This window comes from Haliotis rufescens, unplaced genomic scaffold, assembly GCF_023055435.1.
Source record: "Haliotis rufescens isolate VD_foot unplaced genomic scaffold, xgHalRufe1.0.p SCAF_4, whole genome shotgun sequence".
NCBI lineage: Eukaryota > Metazoa > Mollusca > Gastropoda > Lepetellida > Haliotidae > Haliotis > Haliotis rufescens.
Genome location: NW_025964112.1, coordinates 31,287,576 through 31,304,972, shown reverse-complemented (window position 1 = coordinate 31,304,972; position 17,397 = coordinate 31,287,576). Strand labels below are relative to the sequence as shown.

Sequence of the window (17,397 nt, the reverse complement as noted above, 5' to 3'; positions counted from 1 at the left end):
TTCTGGAGCGGATCTTGAAAACTGTACCATTTTTCTTCACCATATTTGGCACATTGATAAGTCTAGTGGTGAACTGGTGCCTTTTGATAGTTTGGGATTTTTATAAAAAATATTTTTCGAGTTTCCATGGTAACGACTTTTTATTTAGACTGAAAAAGGCGGTAGTCCTCGTTTCCGGAGCAGATCTTGAAAACTTCATCAAACTTTGCACATAGATAGGTCTAGTGGTGAACTGGTGTCTTTTGATAGTTTGGGATTTAAAAAAACATCTTGATCTTCTGTCTTTCCATCACACAGTAGACCTCTGTCCTAGCTTGCCATGATCTTCCACCTGTCCATCACACAGTAGACCTCTGTCCTAGCTTGCCATGATCTTCCACCTGTCCATCACACAGTAGACCTCTGTCCTAGCTTGCCTTGATCTTCCATCTGCCCATCACACAGTAGATTTCTGTCCTAGCTTGCCATGATCTTCCACCTGTCGATCCCACAGTAGACCTCTGTCCTAGCTTGCCATGATCTTCCACCTGTCCATCACAAAGTAGACCTCTGTCCTAGCTTGCCATGATCTTCCACCTGTCCATCACACAGTAGACCTCTGTCCTAGCTTGCCTTGATCTTCCACCTGTCCATCACACAGTAGACCTCTGTCCTAGCTTGCCATGATCTTCCACCTGTCCATCACACAGTAGACCTCTGTCCTAGCTTGCCTTGATCTTCCACCTGTCCATCACAAAGTAGACCTCTGTCCTAGCTTGCCTTGATCTTCCATCTGCCCATCACACAGTAGATCTCTGTCCTAGCTTGCCATGATCTTCCACCTGTCCATCACACAGTATACCTCTGTCCTGGCTTGCCATGATCTTCCACCTGTCCATCACACAGTATACCTCTGTCCTAGCTTGCCATGATCTTCTACCTGTCCATCACACAGTAGACCTCTGTCCTAGCTTGCCATGATCTTCCACCTGTCCATCACACAGTAGACCTCTGTCCTAGCTTGCCTTGGTCTTCCATCTGTCCATCACACAGTAGACCTCTGTCCTAGCTTGCCTTGATCTTCCACCTGTCCATCACACAGTAGACCTCTGTCCTAGCTTGCCATGATCATCCACCTGTCCATCCCACAGTAGACCTCTGTCCTAGCTTGCCTTGGTCTTCCACCTGTCCATCACACAGTAGACCTCTGTCCTAGCTTGCCTTGATCTTCCATCTGCCCATCACACAGTAGACCTCTGTCCTAGCTTGCCTGGATCTTCCACCTGTCCATCCCACAGTAGACCTCTGTCCTAGCTTGCCTTGATCTTCCATCTGCCCATCACACAGTAGACCTCTGTCCTAGCTTGCCTGGATCTTCCACCTGTCCATCACACAGTAGACCTCTGTCCTAGCTTGCCTTGATCTGCCATCTGCCCATCACACAGTAGACCTCTGTCCTAGCTTGCCATGATCTTCCATCTGCCCATCACACAGTAGATCTCTGTCCTAGCTTGCCATGTTCTTCCACCTGTCCATCACACAGTAGATCTCTGTCCTAGCTTGCCATGATCTTCTACCTGTCCATCACACAGTAGACCTCTGTCCTAGCTTGCCATGATCTTCCACCTGTCCATCACACAGTAGACCTCTGTCCTAGCTTGCCATGATCTTCCACCTGTCCATCACACAGTAGATCTCTGTCCTAGCTTGCCTTGATCTTCCATCTGTGTTTATCATGCCATCAGTGGGATAGCCTGGTTTATTCTGCTGCATTCATGTAGGATGTCTCAAACCTAGGTTTGATTCCTCAAATAGGTACAGCTTAGAAAGTCCTTTGGGAATAATGCATCTCTGTGATATTTCTAAGTTTGGGTAAACCCATTTCTTCAAAGTAAGTCAGTCCAAGTATCTATCCCAATCAACAGAAGTTCCCTTGGGCTGCTCTGTGATTTTTCTAATATTACAGACATCACAGCTGCAGTAAACCTTAAGTCTAACTTGATCCATCTTCTCACCATTTACATTTCAACCAGATTATGCTGAACAAATAGAACAACACAGAAATGTTATATTTGTCCAGGGTTTCTTTACACTGATTCCTTTCTGTCCACCCATCCTTCTGTTCCCTCGCTCTCACCTATACCTAAACAGATAGGATATTATTTGTCTTTGTCAAATTCATTAGAATGACACATGTTCAAGGTTCTAGCTGTGTCACTGTCTTGGTGTCCAACAAGTTAAGAAAAAAGTCTTCTTAGTTTTTGTTGCTTGGGGAAAGTGAAAATGAGATTATGCATGTATAAAGATAATTATAGAATTACGAGACATGCTGGTTTGTTTCCAAAGCTTGTGATAGCTCAGGGCCTATATTAATGATGTTCTGGGACTTTGTTAGGAAAAAAACATCTCAACTTAATATCTCGTGTGGAAATCTAATGTTTAGAAGATAAGGGAGTGAAGAAGATAATTATTCCTAGTCCTGATCATCTGAAATATTGAACAAGAAATAACCAGACTTCCTTGCAGATGATACAAGAAGAAAATAGACATGGTGTAGCAATGTCTTGCCTGGTAGGACTGGTGGTGACAGTGTGTTGAAGGAGATGATGGACATGCTAGCAACAGTACCTCCCAAGATTCTGACATTGTTAATATAAGGGTTCAGAAAAATTAAAATGGACATAAGTTAACCTTTATAGGTACAAGAAAGTTAAATCATGCAGTTAGCTATCATTCTTAGCTCACCTTGACATTGTCGAATTGCAAATTGAACTTATGTCATTGGTCTGTCCGCCATCACTCCGTCTGTCTGACCTTCTGTCTGATATTCAGAACTACAGAACATATTTATGAGGTATTACATGACGCTTGCTACAACAAATCAATTAATCTTTGTGTCATATTCCAAGTGTTATGAGGTATGATAGCTCATTTATTATTCATTCATTATTTATTCATTATTTATTCATTGTCACAACTCAAAGTTTATATCACCAAGATTTTGGTGAGCAGTAACTGAATTGGTATTATGGATATTATGATTTATACTCTAATACATTATGTGAATGATGTAACAATATCATGGTACATACAATAAAATAATTGATATCTCAAATCTTTTACTTAAATCATAATATCTAAAAGTGTGTATGCAAAGTGATTCCGTGATTTAGGTATAGGGTGCTGACAGCTTTTACAAGCTCTTTTGGCACCATGATAGATTTTCAAAACCAACCATACATGAAAACAATGTGTACAAGGTGATAATGAAGTATATCCTCTCCCTCTAATTTCTTGTGTCAGTCAAGAATTTGAGCGTGTTATTATACAAGTTGTAACAGTATCACTCAGGGTACGTCATTTTTATGCATCCAGCATTAGGTTTTATACCAGGAGCCACAAGCAGTGGTGCATAAAAAGGATATAAGGGTGTAATGATGTAAGTTATACCCTCCCTCTAGTTCCTTGTGTCAGGTGATGATATGAGGGTGTAATAATTTAACATGTCCCCTCCCTCTAGTTCCTTGTGTCAGGTGATGATATGAGGGTGTAATAATGTAACATGTCCCCTCCCTCTAGTTCCTTGTGTCATGTGATGATATAAGGGTGTAATAATGTAATACATCCCCTCCCTCTAGTTCCTTGTGTCAGGTGATGATATGAGGGTGTAATAATGTAACATGTCCCCTCCCTCTAGTTCCTTGTGTCAGGTGATGATATAAGGGTGTAATTATGTAATACATCCCCTCCCTCTAGTTCCTTGTGTAAGGTGATGATATGAGGGTGTAATAATGTAACATGTCCCCTCCCTCTAGTTCCTTGTGTCAGGTAATGATATGAGGGTGTAATTATGTGATACATCCCCTCCCTCTAGTTCCTTGTGTCAGGTAATGATATGAGGGTGTAATTTTGTAATACATCCCCTTCACTCTAGTTCCTTGTGTCAGGTGATGATATGAGGGTGTAATAATGTAACATGTCCCCTTCCCTCTAGTTCCTTGTGTCAGGTGATCATGTGAGGGCGTAATTATGTAATACATCCCCTCCCTCTAGTTCCTTGTGTCAGGTGATGATATGAGGGTGTAATAATGTAACATGTCCCCTTCCCTCTAGTTCCTTGTGTCAGGTGATGATATAAGGGTGTAATTATGTAATACATCCCCTCCCTCTAGTTCCTTGTGTCAGGTGATGATATGAGGGTGTAATAATGTAACATGTCCCCTTCCCTCTAGTTCCTTGTGTCAGGTGATGATATGAGGGTGTAATAATGTAACATGTCCCCTTCACTCTAGTTCCTTGTGTCAGGTGATGATATGAGGGTGTAATTATGTAACATGTCCCCTTTCCTCTAGTTCCTTGTGTCAGGTGATGATATGAGGGTGTAATTATGTTATATATCCCCTCCCTCTAGTTCCTTGTGTCAGGTGATGATGTGAGGGTATTATTATCTTGCAGGCAAGGAATGTGATAAATCTTGCTACCAGCCATCAACTCGACAGCGCCATTGCTGGGGTTCTGGAAAAAACATGTGCCAACAATGTAAGCATTACTTCTCAACCATTAACTTTAAAGTTACAAACGGTTTTAACCTTTGTGCAAAGTCAGACTATTTCATTTTGTAAAACTTAACGATGCATAATTATGTAATTAGCAGGAGACAGGAGATGACAATGAAGTCATTTCTTGTATTCTTTTTCTATGTCATGTAAAGTCATTTCATTGCAGAATAGGTAATTCTTATTACAGTATAAAATTAAGAAAGATTTCACATCAGGGAAAATAATGTCTGTTTCTGTACAGATGCCACCAGTTCATGACTGTGGCCTGCATATTGATGAAAGGGAGGTAACTTTGTGGTGTTTCTGCTTTCAGTGACATCAGGTGAAGAGTGCCATGGTTCCTGTGAAGGCCGATGTTTTGGAAAGCTGCAAAATCAGTGCTGTCACAAGGAATGTGCAGGGGCATGCACAGGACCCAAGAAAACAGACTGCCTGGTGGGAGGAACTTGGAACAAACCCTTCAATATTATTTTATGAGTGACACATTATTCAAATTATCCCTTATAATTGAGTTCTTATTTACACATTTGCTGACTGTCGTTACATTTGATGTTCTGTGTATTTAAACATCACAATTTCTCTGACATTTAATGCAGCAGTTGATCAGACCAAGACTGTGGGCCAGGTTGACTGCATTAGTAACAGCAGTTTTTGCCTGACATCATTGATGGAATTTGTTTGCCAAAATAATACTACCTGTATTTGGCTTAAGATATTTATTGCTATCTAATCCCATTTTGACCTACTCTTTTACACTGAAATTGACATTATTGCTTTTCTGTCAGTCATGAAAAAACGGGGCAGTTATGGTTTATGTACATGTTAATTGTTGTGAACAATACTGACTTGTTTTCAGGCATGTCGGAACTTCAACAATGATGGGGCTTGTGAGCCTTACTGCCCTCCACAACACATCTACGACCCAAATCTGTACAAGCTGGTAAAAAACCCAAATGCCAGATTCACATATGGGTCCCTTTGTGTCAGCAAGTGTCCAGGTACAGTATAGGCACAGCATACATATAGCTATTACGTTCGTCATTCAGCAGATATATGCTTACTTCATAAATCACATGTAGCTCACCTGAACCAGCTAAAGGTTTTGTGTGAGATAATGTTCTCTGGCACCTATATAATCCTTCGTCAAAAATAAACTTTTTATTTCTTTGTCTTCTTATCGGCAATCACAAGGCCTGTACAGATGACATCACCATTGGATCATTTTTAACATCTCTGAAACCAAAATATCACTATCTCATGACGTGATTTTGGCCTGCTTCTCAGACAGTGATTCATGTATCAATGTGTAATTTAACATGCAGTGTGCAAGAGTACCGGATTCGACGTAATAAGCGCCCACGGCAATATTTGCTAATATATTGGCTCGTGAACAATCCCAAGTAGCACCCTTTCCGATTGATTATTGTACACAATACATATTTATTCGCCTATAAAAAGCACTCATGTGTTATATGCACCCTTAATTATGGGCAATTAAATTCTGGAAAAATATATCTCTCGTATATAAACATTTCTGGCTGTCAGCCTAAACCGCGAAATTTATCTTTCAACTCTTTTTTTTCCGACAAAATAATATTCAAATGAGAGCCCCCTTCTCTAATTTTGAGAGCGCCCTGGGCGCTTATTACGTCAAATAAGGTATCCATGTTCTGTTGAGGACAAATTCTAGGATTCTAAAAAAATACTTTATTTTGTGCTTATTCAGTCTAATAGTCCTACTGATTTCATCTGTTCCCAGAACATCTGCTGGAAGATCTTGGAGCATGTGTTCGGTCATGTCCAGATGGCTCCACCACTGAGAGAAACTCATGCGTGCCCTGCAATGGCCCTTGTCCAAAGAGTAAGTCAAATATATGGATGATTGTCATTACCTTTGCATGTTTGTGATATATTGATAATAATTCTTACGAAACTTACTACCTCTGTTACATATTTGCCATAAATCCTGTATTTTGGCTTCAGTCACACTAACTAAAATTTTCAGATTTTTTAACAGACATCCTTTTCACTGTCAATTACACAACTAGTTGTTCCCAAATAGCATCATAACCAATCAAGCTATAGCTATGACGTATGCAATGGCGGGAACCTTCATTTCATCCCTGTGTGTGCTAGAGTCAACACCTATATTATAGTTGTAGTGATCAAGCACTTGGTATTTAGTCACATTAGTCTAAGATTATTCTAATAGTTTTCTATAGAACAGACATTTAAAGTACATATTATGATACTGCTAGCTGGAGTGACGATCGCACGCACATAAGTATAGCTGGTGTTAGGTGCTTGCTATGAGGTCTTAATGGATACTGCCTCAACTCCTGGTTGCAAGAAGCGTGGTCAATTCATGATCATGGGAGATCCTCATCTTAACTGCACAAGGTGCAGAGGTACGATATGTACTGAAGAGGTGAGGTGTTTGCGGTGCGCCAATACTTCTAAGAAGGCCTTCCAGAAGCTAACAGAGGCTGTCATGAAGGCTAATAGGCAGGAAGTGGCTAAGAAGAAAGTAGAGGTCATCACGACTACTGACACTCTTCAGTCCCCAGCCGCTTCCCCAGCGCCTCCCTCCTCTACGCCCAGTCGACCAGCAGATCCATCTCTTTCTATGAGCTTGATACAAACAGCAACAAGATATGATGAAGACGACGTTTAAGACAAAGTTCTCTCAAATCAACATAGAAATGGAGAAGTTAGCAGCTCTGGCACCGATTGACGACCACCACACAGACTCCAGGATATCTCAGCCGGCTGACCAGCTGTTCACCCAGCCAACCATTACGTCACGGCTAATCCACCAGCCGCCCAGTTGATAGCCCTACTGTATGATCTTCATCAGCAGACGGTACCCAAGCCAGCGTCACAGGCCACACGGGACCGTCCATCCCAATGTTATACTGACAGAGAGGAGGATCACAGTACGGGAATCGTTACTTACGGGCAGCTATCACAAGCAGCACAGACTTTGATCATACCGGAATCCTGGACACCGGCAGAGGATGAACCGCATGGGGATTGCGTCGCTCCCACGTCTTCTCAACACATCCACTAGACATTACCTTGGCCGAGCTGCGCAGGCAAGGTTGTAGACCAGATGTCTGAGATGTCTTAGACATGAGGAACGACTACCCTTACCACCATTGAAACAGAAGTTATTTTAGACACTCAATGCTCTACTTCTGGAATATCCAAGTTTGGATGTGGATTTCTTGAAGCTAGTACGCAACCCTAGTACAAATGTCACCTTACCTGCTTAGCGGGTTAAGGATATGTCATCGGCCTCCAGATATTCCCTGGACATTGGTGCTTGTATCAACTGGTTTGTCGCCGGAATCAGACACATCATTCCGCCATTACAGACACTGTATGAAGGCATAAGCGGAGATATGCCTTTGACTATCAAGTCGGACTCATTCACAGCCTACTAGATACTATTGTAAGAATGCAGGAAGACTTACTCTCCACAAGTCTGGATATCTTCTCAGCTATTATGGCTGCAGTGACAACAACTCTTAGCCCAGATTCATTCTAAAGCCGTTTCCAACCAAACAAAGAGGTTGATTATGTCAGAACCCGTATCAGCTCCCAACTATCAGCATAGCTGCCAAGGTTCATGGAACTTCCCACCCCCAGAAGGGTTCCTGGGACAAGAAAGACTCACCTTACAAACAGCCTCCTAAGAAGAAGTTTGTCCCGTCCGGTAAGGATTCATTCCAACCAAGTCGGGGGTATGACAAATGCCAATCTTCTCAGTAATCTTTTTGTCAGCCATGCTACAAGAAACAAGTTTCCTATCGACATAGAAGATTTGGAGGCAGAGGCGAACGTAAATTCTGACTTCCCTGCCACCTATGCCAACGTTATTAACCCTTTCGACCTGGTTATGTCTATGGATTGCTATTTACGCCTACCGTCTTTCAACATAATACCGACTTTTGTTATACGCCGAAAATTGGAAGGAAGTTACGCCCGACCACTGGTTTCTAGACGTCGTGGCTCATGGATACAAACTGCACTTCAGGAAACATCCTGCTTTGAAGACCCAAGCTGTCGCAGATTACATCTAGTCGGAGCCAGACAAGCAGCAGCAAATATCTACGCTTCGGGATAAATGGTAGATGTTTTGAGTTCCATGTCTTACCAATCAGGATATCAATAGCTGCTTGGCTATTCACCAGGATTACAGCGCCAGTTGTCAGGTTTGCTTGTCTCCGGCTAGTTTGAATTCATGGGTACCTGGATGATTTCTTGCCTGAAGAACAAGAGGAAGCTCAGCTACACCAGAACATGATATTCTTGGCCCACCTTATCCTAGTCAATCCTTCCAAGTCTCAGACTACTCCAGTTCAAGACATCATATACATCAGAGTAAGATTCCAACTAGACAAGGGATGTGTAAGCCCACCAGAGGATCGATGATTCAATCACTATCAAGTCAACCCACCAGGTGGTGGATGTCTCTTCTAGGCAACTTAATGTCTCTACCAGATATGACCTTCAGAGGAAGGCTGAAACTACGTCCTCTACAGACATAGAGCAATTCACTAAGATCCCAGACCCTAGAATTCCAGACTCAGTTACCTACGGCATCCCTCTGACTTATCCGATGCCTAAACACCATCTATTCACAGACACGTCAGATTCGGAATGGGGAGCTCATATGGATGATCTCACAGTACAGGGATCTTGGAGCACACGAGAGAAGAACATTCATATCAACTGCAAGGAAATGAAGGCAATCTATTATGCCATGCTAGCATGGAAGATACGTCTATCTCAATCATCCATCCTTGTAGCCACGGACAACACCACAGTAGTGGCTTACATCCAGAAACAAGGAGGAACCAGATCCAGCTCTTTGATGACGTAGACTACACGATTGTTTGCCTTGGCAGACTCCATCAATTGCCGGATGGAAGCGAGACATATACCCGGGAAATTGAACATTGTAGACAACCTTTCCCACCAGGGGAGAATAGTGGCAACAGAATGGACTACATCCCCAGACCTTTGCTTGGATAACCACATTATTGGACACACCACACCTAGATCTATTTGCCATCTGCCTGAATCATCAACTTCCGATCTATGTCAGCCCAATCCCCGACCCAAGAGCTCACCAGATCAACTCACTATTGTTGGACTGAATGGGTCTGTTTGCTTACTCATTTCCACCATGGTCCCTCCTAGACAAGGTCATCCACAAGGTGGCTCTTGGCTACAGACCCACATAGCCGCCATCAAAGGAGACTTTTCATATCTTGCAAGACTCAATTCAACAAAGACATCACCAATAGTGGGATGGCTTAAGAATACCATTGCAGAGAGTTATACACAAGCACAAGGGGCAAGGGATCGGAAACCAGCAGCTTCAGAGGGTGAGTACACCCTTGTTTATCCTGTTTGTTAGGTGTAGGATGGATTTAGTTCACCTTGAGTATCACTGCCTTTAGTGACTGGAAGTGCCGTCAGCAGCAGAAATAGCAGTACAAGGTTAACTATTCAGGAAATGACGTCTTTGCTAGAATTAGACCTTGAGAGACATCATTATCTAAGATATAGGATGTGATAAACCGGAAGTGACGTCAGCACCGGTGTTAGTGTCACAAATCCAAATTTAACTAGGAATGACATCATTTGGTGGAAATAGACCAGAAATGACTTATTGCCAACAAGATCAGCAAATATAACGGTAATTCTAGTGAAGATATTACATATTTGACTGATTCTTGATGCATTCTGATATTCAAGTCCTTAGGGGGAATTTCAGGGGAAAATTATCTCGAGTTAGGATTAGAATCAGAGAATAATTGTTTCCAGAAGAGAATACTGTCAATTACACAGGGAGTTACTAGAGGCAGATCCCACCGGGTTCCTCTGATTTATTCTGGCAAAGATGTAATAGTGGTAGTAAGTTTTGTAAGAATTATCTAACAATAGTTATCATTGTTGATAATTCTAAGAATACTACCGCTATTACATTGCAAGTACTCCCACCCACCTCCCCAATTCATCTATCTCTAGTGGTTAGATGTGGGAAGAAGTGAGGTTTCCCGTCATTACGCACGTCATAGCTTGATTGGTTATGATGCTATTTGGGAACAACTAATTGTGTTATTGACAGTGAAGAGGACATCTGTTGAAAATCTGAAAATTTTAGTTGGTGTGACTGAAGCCAAAATATAGGATTTATGGCAAAGATGTAATAGAGGTAGTATTCTTAGAATTATTAACAATGATAAATATTGTTTGACACTTATTCAGTACAGGTTAAACACAATTAAAATTTGTTATCACTATTAAATATCATGCTTTAACCCTTAAGGCTAAAAATAAAAATAGTCTTGGTTCTCAGGTACCACTACATCATCACAAAGTCTGCCGTATGTTTCATTTTCATTTCCATTTAAAAAAAATAACTCCTTAAGTATTCCGCGTCTTGAACACACGACATCGGCAGTGAAATGCTACAATACTTAAAAACAATGCGATCCAACATAGCATGTCGTTACTTCCCTTTACATGCATACTATTTTACTGCGCATCTTTTGTTATGGTCATGGTAGCAATAGGAGTCTGTGTGCTTGTTTTGCCATTTGCAAAGTTGGTAAATGAAAACATGAAATTCATGATAAAACATCAATAGAAGTGATGATTTACAAATTCAATCGTATCTGTGTACTGTATGGCGGACAACTTCCGGTTCATACACAGAGATTTAAGATCACATGTGTATTCGTCTCATGAAATAAGCCATATATAGCAATCAGCTGTTCACACATTTTCTCCCCTATCAATGAGTGATTTTGTTTAAGAAATACTTAATGTCATGGCCAATATCACAACTGAAAAGAAATTTCAATACCATGATAGGAAGACCGAAAACTTTGTATCTCTAAAGACTAATGTTCTTTTCAAGGCGAGTTCATGGTGAGTTGATGCGATCTGCCGATTACTTCATGCACGATTTTGCCTAAATTAATGTAAAAAATCAAATGAAATCTTATAAAAGTAATATAATGGATTACAAACGTAAGTCCAGATACACAATGAACACTTTTATTGCCGGATAATGTAATAACAGGACTGGATATGCATGGATATACTGACATGCTACTTCTGGTGTTGGGTGCTCACGATGAAATCTTCGCATTGTGAAATAAAATAGAAGGTCATTGTATGTATGTATTATGGTGGTCCAACGGTAGTCAAATACTGTATTCCAGTATGTAATCATCAAGGAATACATTTATGTAGGGAGACCCTTTCCCATGTTGATTGTAAACAATCCCCACATGAATATCTGTCCTTGAAAACAGAGTGTAAGGGTGTGGAGAACAACGACTGGCTTCACGCACACAGCATCAACAACTATACTGGCTGCACAACTATAGAGGGAAATCTGCGCATTCTCAAGAACACTTTTGATGGGTAAGGTGATACCACTTCTCCTTTCGCTTCCTGAAATAATTAGTTGACAACTTGATTATTCATATATCAGGTAATTAATTTTGTGTAGCCTCGGTCATTATGCCGAATTATGATGTAATAACAAAATTGGAAATTACTCGATTCTGATTGGTCAATCAGAGGCTATTAAATCACAATTAAAAAAAAAACTCTGACTGAAAGAGCCGGTTTGACGGCCACATCACTGCGGAGGCTAATATTCCTAGCATAGTACTTGTTTTCAGTCATATTTAACATGGCATATTTAAATAATTATATCTACAAAATGTTAAGTTGCGGTTATTACAATATTCAAAGGATGTGTAGAAATTAACAAAAAGAATGTATTTTAAATTTTGGGGACAAGAAAGAGCTTGGAATTTGCAGTTTCTGTATATAGGACTGTGAAATGAGTGATATGACGTCATAATGGTGACGTGCAGCGTAGAATGAAAGCTTTGCAAAGCTTGCTAAGTTTTCTTTAGGGGTGCCCACCTCAAGTTGCCATGCTTATGAGCCTGCCATAAGTTCCAGTGAAGTATTACGATGTAAACAAAGCGCTTGAGCATATAGAGCACTATATTTTGGTTACAGGCTGTTGTTGGTGATTCCGTAATTCTGATTAACAACCCAGTCAAAACACTGGACTCAACCCATGCCGCTTCACTCAATATATTTGCTGACACCAAAGAGTTCAGGTTTTATTTAGTCATAGTAGAATGGAGATAAACATGTAGAGCTGTGTGTTCAGTTCCAAATTCAATTTAGCGCTGTTAAATCTGCAGGTAACTTAGCTCTACAATGAAAACACAGTACAATGTATGTTTATCTCCTAATTAACTCCAAAAGTCAATGAGAATAATATTTGACAGAATATATATTATCGTTTGTTTGTTTGCAGCGATGAACATCGAGAAATTCCCCCAATGAATCCAGAGGAATTGAAAGTGTTGAAAACTGTCCGCGAGATCACAGGCTATGTTGTGATACAAGCAGATCACAAGAACTTCACTGACCTCTCTTTCCTTTCAAGTCTGGAGGTCATTCATGGCAGAGAAACAAAGTAAGCCACTTCTCTAGGGTAGTATTGTTTTTTACATGATGCAGAAATGTTCGTCCATTACACACAAATGTATAGAAAGGATGCAGAATGAAAGTGTAGTGCATCCCTCATGGTGCACTGTAATATTCATTGTACCAAATTCTTAACAAGAAATATAAAGGCATATATATATCAAGTTAATTATCAATTCTTACACTACATCATTTTATTACGTTACAGGACCCTCATATTTCTTGTAAGGACCCCTGAAATTAATTATGGGGGGTCCAATGGACCCCCATTTTTGTAAGTCAAGGAAAAACCCTGAAAACGATTGTTTTAAAAAAAAAAAAATGATTGTTAAGATGGATTGCTCTTCAAAGTATGAATGAAATATGACGAATGACACCTCTTCCCTTCAGTAGCAAGGTGTCTGTGTGTTGTTGACAGTTGCAATTAGTGTCTCTGATATATGTGTAATATATATTGATCCATGTCTTTCTCTTCATCAATTTCTTTCTGTGTTGGTGACTTGCAGTAGCAAGCAGAGTCTCGGCATCCTCATGACACCGCTGAAAACACTGGAGTTGTCATCACTGAGGTCTGTGAAGAACGGAGACATCTGGATTATTGCTAACAAAGACTTGTGTTTGGCAGACTCAGTCAACTGGGCTGGAATCCTGCACAATCCTAAACAAGTAGCTGAAGTCAGGAGCAACAGGCTCGAGATCAACTGTAGTGAGTAGTCCAATTGCCCTCTTCATGAAGAACTTTATTGGATATACCGTCTATGAGGGGACCCCCCAGTAAATACCTTCACAATTGATGCTAATTTATGTACCCTATCAATAAAGCAATCAAGAATGAAGCACTTCACCAGCACATACACAATCCTTACATTTGCAATTTGCAATAAAAACATGTTTGTCGTCCATTGTATTTTTCATACTATGCTTGGTCACGTATAACTCCAGCACACACCACCATTTTGTGTGTTGACACAGTGTGACTCCAAACTAGTGACCATGAAAAACATCCATTTTAAGTACTAACATAAGTGAGACAATGGGATAATATTGTCTCAAATACACACCTTCTCCAAAACTTGCTATTTGATGTAAAAACAAGGGGAATTGATTTCTGCTCCACCGGTTAGATATCACATGTGCAACTGATCGATAAAAGTTTAAAACTCTGAGGCTTGCTGTGGAGTTTTAAACTTTTGTCGACAAATGTTGATATATTTGATATGGTGAGGGTGAGATTCTATTTATCATCCAACATCATTCTTCCAACTTTTTCAATTTGTAGACAGTAATAATCAGTGTTTTAAGTTTTAAAAGTACTGCTAACAGTTTCAGTAGCAGAGTCATTACTGAAGTCATTTCGTTGTGACGTCATGGTAACTAATGATGTCACAATGTTCTGCAAAGCATTGTGATACAGTTAACATTCTACAATGTAGATAGCCCTTGATCTAACCCAAGCAATATCTTCTGTGGGAGCCAGTTTTGGATGATTAAACCATATATTAAGATGTTTCTGTATGGAAACAATGGATATGCAGTGAAGGCTTAAATGAAATAGTTATATATCAGGAAAATGTTATACCAAAGGGATGTCTGATAATTTGAGATCGTCCTGCTGATAGTGATAGCGATAGTGATTTGTTTTCACTGTGTCAGCTGGCATGGCAATCCAGGTGAATGTGAGGCTCATTCAAACTTTATTTTCAGAAACTATATAGTATGAACAAGGAAATCAGATACAATTGGTGTTTATAGACAAAACTTAGTTCTCAGAACAGTTATCTTTGATGAAATGCAAAGTTGTACTCTCAAACAACATCAGTGCAAAGCTATCTATCAAAGACCGGTTGACATCGCCAGTGGAACCTAAAAGTTTTTCAGCTTCCAAACAATGTGAGATCTTCAACCCTGTGTATAGGATGACCCCCACTTCAAATCCCCCTTAGTCAAGGTTAGAAAAAGTCACCTTATACACAGTGATATATGGTATATATTTGACTATTGCCCACATTGTCATTTGGTCAATATACTGGGGGTGTCCCACAATACAAAAGCAGTTAACAATTTATTATCCCCCGCCCAACAAAGTTCGCGGGGGATTTAGAAACGGGCTCCATCCGTCCGTCACGTTTCGTTTCCGGAGCAAAACTCAGAAACCGTTCAATATTTTTTCATGAAACTTTGCAGGTCTGTCAGGTACATGCTGAACTGGTGCCTTTTGCTATTTAGAAATTTTAGAAATTTTTATTTTTTACGTTTCCATGGCAACAAGATGGACTTAGGTTCTGTGAGGGTAGGATTCGTTTCCGGAGCAAAACTCATAAAACGTTCAATATTTTTCATGCAACTTTGCAGGTCTGTCAGGTACATGCTGAGCTGGTGCCTTTTGCTATTTAGAAATTTTAGAAATTTTTATTTTTTACGTTTCCATGGCAACAAGATGGACTTAGGTTCTGGTGAGGGTAGGGTCCGTTTCAGGAGCATAACTCATAAACCGTTCAGTATTTTTATAATGAAACTTTGCAGGTTTGTCAGGTACATGCTGAACTTGTGCCTTTTGCTATTTAGAAATTTTAGAAATTTTTATTTTTTACGTTTCTATGGCAACAAGATGGACTTAGGTTCCAAATTCTTCTTTTTTTACAATTTCCATTACAAGTTCCACCTCCGTTAAAAAAGGTTAGGATGTGTTTAGATTTAATTCATAAATTCTGCAACAGGGGCGGGGGATATAGCCACATTAGTGGCAAACTCTTGTTATTAGTTATTTTGTGTTCTGTTGTACATGTAGTTGGTATTTTCTTTGAAAAGCTGATCTTCTCTGTCATGTAAAGCGAAAATTGTGAACATTTGTTATATGTTGATCGGTGCTATTTGAAGTGTTGTGTCTCCTTCAGCCAAGGATGGCCAGGTGTGCAGCAGGGAGTGCTCTAGCCATGGCTGTTGGGGTGTTGGGGCCAACAAGTGTGTATCCTGTCGCAACAAGATGCTTGCTAACAAGAAGTTGTGTGTTGCCTCCTGCACAGACATCTACAACTTCTATGAAGAGCAGCCAACAAATGGTTCCAAGATTGGGATCTGTCACCCATGCAACGACCAGTGTGCAAGTAGCTGTACTGGTCCTGTAAGTTGCATATGGGCTTCAATCTTAGAAATTAGTTTATCTTAATGTCAGACTAGTTTGTTTCATCTTTTATGGGGTGCTTCGTCAATTTCCCAAGATGCAGAATATATATATTTTCAAGGTTTATTTATGGTTAATTTCTTTTATTATTTTAAAATAAGAAATATTTCAGAGGTTAAATATTTTGGTTTTTGTTTGTTCTTTTCACTTTTGCAAAGCTTAGGGCAGGCTCATCCTTTAAAGAATCTGTATCCTTTAGGAAATGGGAAATGATAATAGCATGCATGTCATTGTACATCTGTCTGTTGTGTTCAGGACAACTGGGAATGCTTAGGCTGTCGCAACTTTACTGTCGTTGATGTTGAAATAAAAGATATTGCATCCAAGAAGAATGTGTGTCTGGATGAATGTCCTCCAAACATGTACGCCGGAGAGAACAATATCTGCCAGATGTGTCATCCTCACTGTGAACAAAGGTCAGTTACCACTGCATCTGAACATTAAACATCTATACGGCAGATTTCAGTGGATAAAAATTTACAGACTAACATTTCATAGTTTTCTTTCCCATTTGCTTATTAGCCCATTTTTTGGGGTCTTGCTGGGTTAAAGTACAACAAATAGATATGCATGCCTATAACAGGTACAGAAGAGTGTCTGGGTCAGGGATACGGTACAGGGTCAGGGATACAGAACAGGGTCAGGGATACAGTACAGGGTCAGGGATACAGTACAGGGTCAGGATACAGTACAGGGTCAGGGTCAGGGATACAGTACAGGGCCAGGGTCAGGGATACAGTACAGGGTCAGGGATACAGAACAGGGTCAGGGATACAGTACAGGGTCAGGGTCAGGGATACAGTACAGGGCCAGGGTCAGGGATACAGTACAGGGTCAGGGATACAGTACAGGGTCAGGGATACAGTACAGGGTCAGGGATACAGTACAGGGTCAGGGTCAGGGATACAGTACAGGGCCAGGGTCAGGGATACAGTACAGGGTCAGGGATACAGTACAGGTTCAGGGATACAGGACAGGGTCAGGGATACAGTTCAGGGTCAGGGATACAGTACAGGGCCAGGGTCAGGGATACAGTACAGGGCCAGGGTCAGGGATACAGTACAGGGTCAGGGATACAGTACAGGTTCAGGGATACAGGACAGGGTCAGGGATACAGTTCAGGGTCAGGGATACAGT

General features: G+C 40.6%; 1 protein-coding gene across 3 annotated transcripts in view; it reads left to right on the top strand.

Annotated features, from left to right (window-relative positions):
• The window catches only part of LOC124149536 (epidermal growth factor receptor-like), a 250,368-nt gene that overhangs the window by 187,438 nt on the left and 45,533 nt on the right, over nucleotides 1-17,397 (top strand). For all 3 annotated transcript variants that reach the window (XM_046521206.2, XM_046521204.2, XM_046521203.2), the window contains exons 4-12: nucleotides 4,435-4,518; nucleotides 4,852-4,973; nucleotides 5,395-5,536; nucleotides 6,298-6,399; nucleotides 11,876-11,987; nucleotides 12,907-13,068; nucleotides 13,586-13,785; nucleotides 15,974-16,200; nucleotides 16,516-16,676. In XM_046521206.2, coding sequence (XP_046377162.1) covers nucleotides 4,435-4,518; nucleotides 4,852-4,973; nucleotides 5,395-5,536; nucleotides 6,298-6,399; nucleotides 11,876-11,987; nucleotides 12,907-13,068; nucleotides 13,586-13,785; nucleotides 15,974-16,200; nucleotides 16,516-16,676 — 1,312 coding nt within the window. The remainder of the gene's footprint in view (nucleotides 1-4,434; nucleotides 4,519-4,851; nucleotides 4,974-5,394; nucleotides 5,537-6,297; nucleotides 6,400-11,875; nucleotides 11,988-12,906; nucleotides 13,069-13,585; nucleotides 13,786-15,973; nucleotides 16,201-16,515; nucleotides 16,677-17,397) is intronic.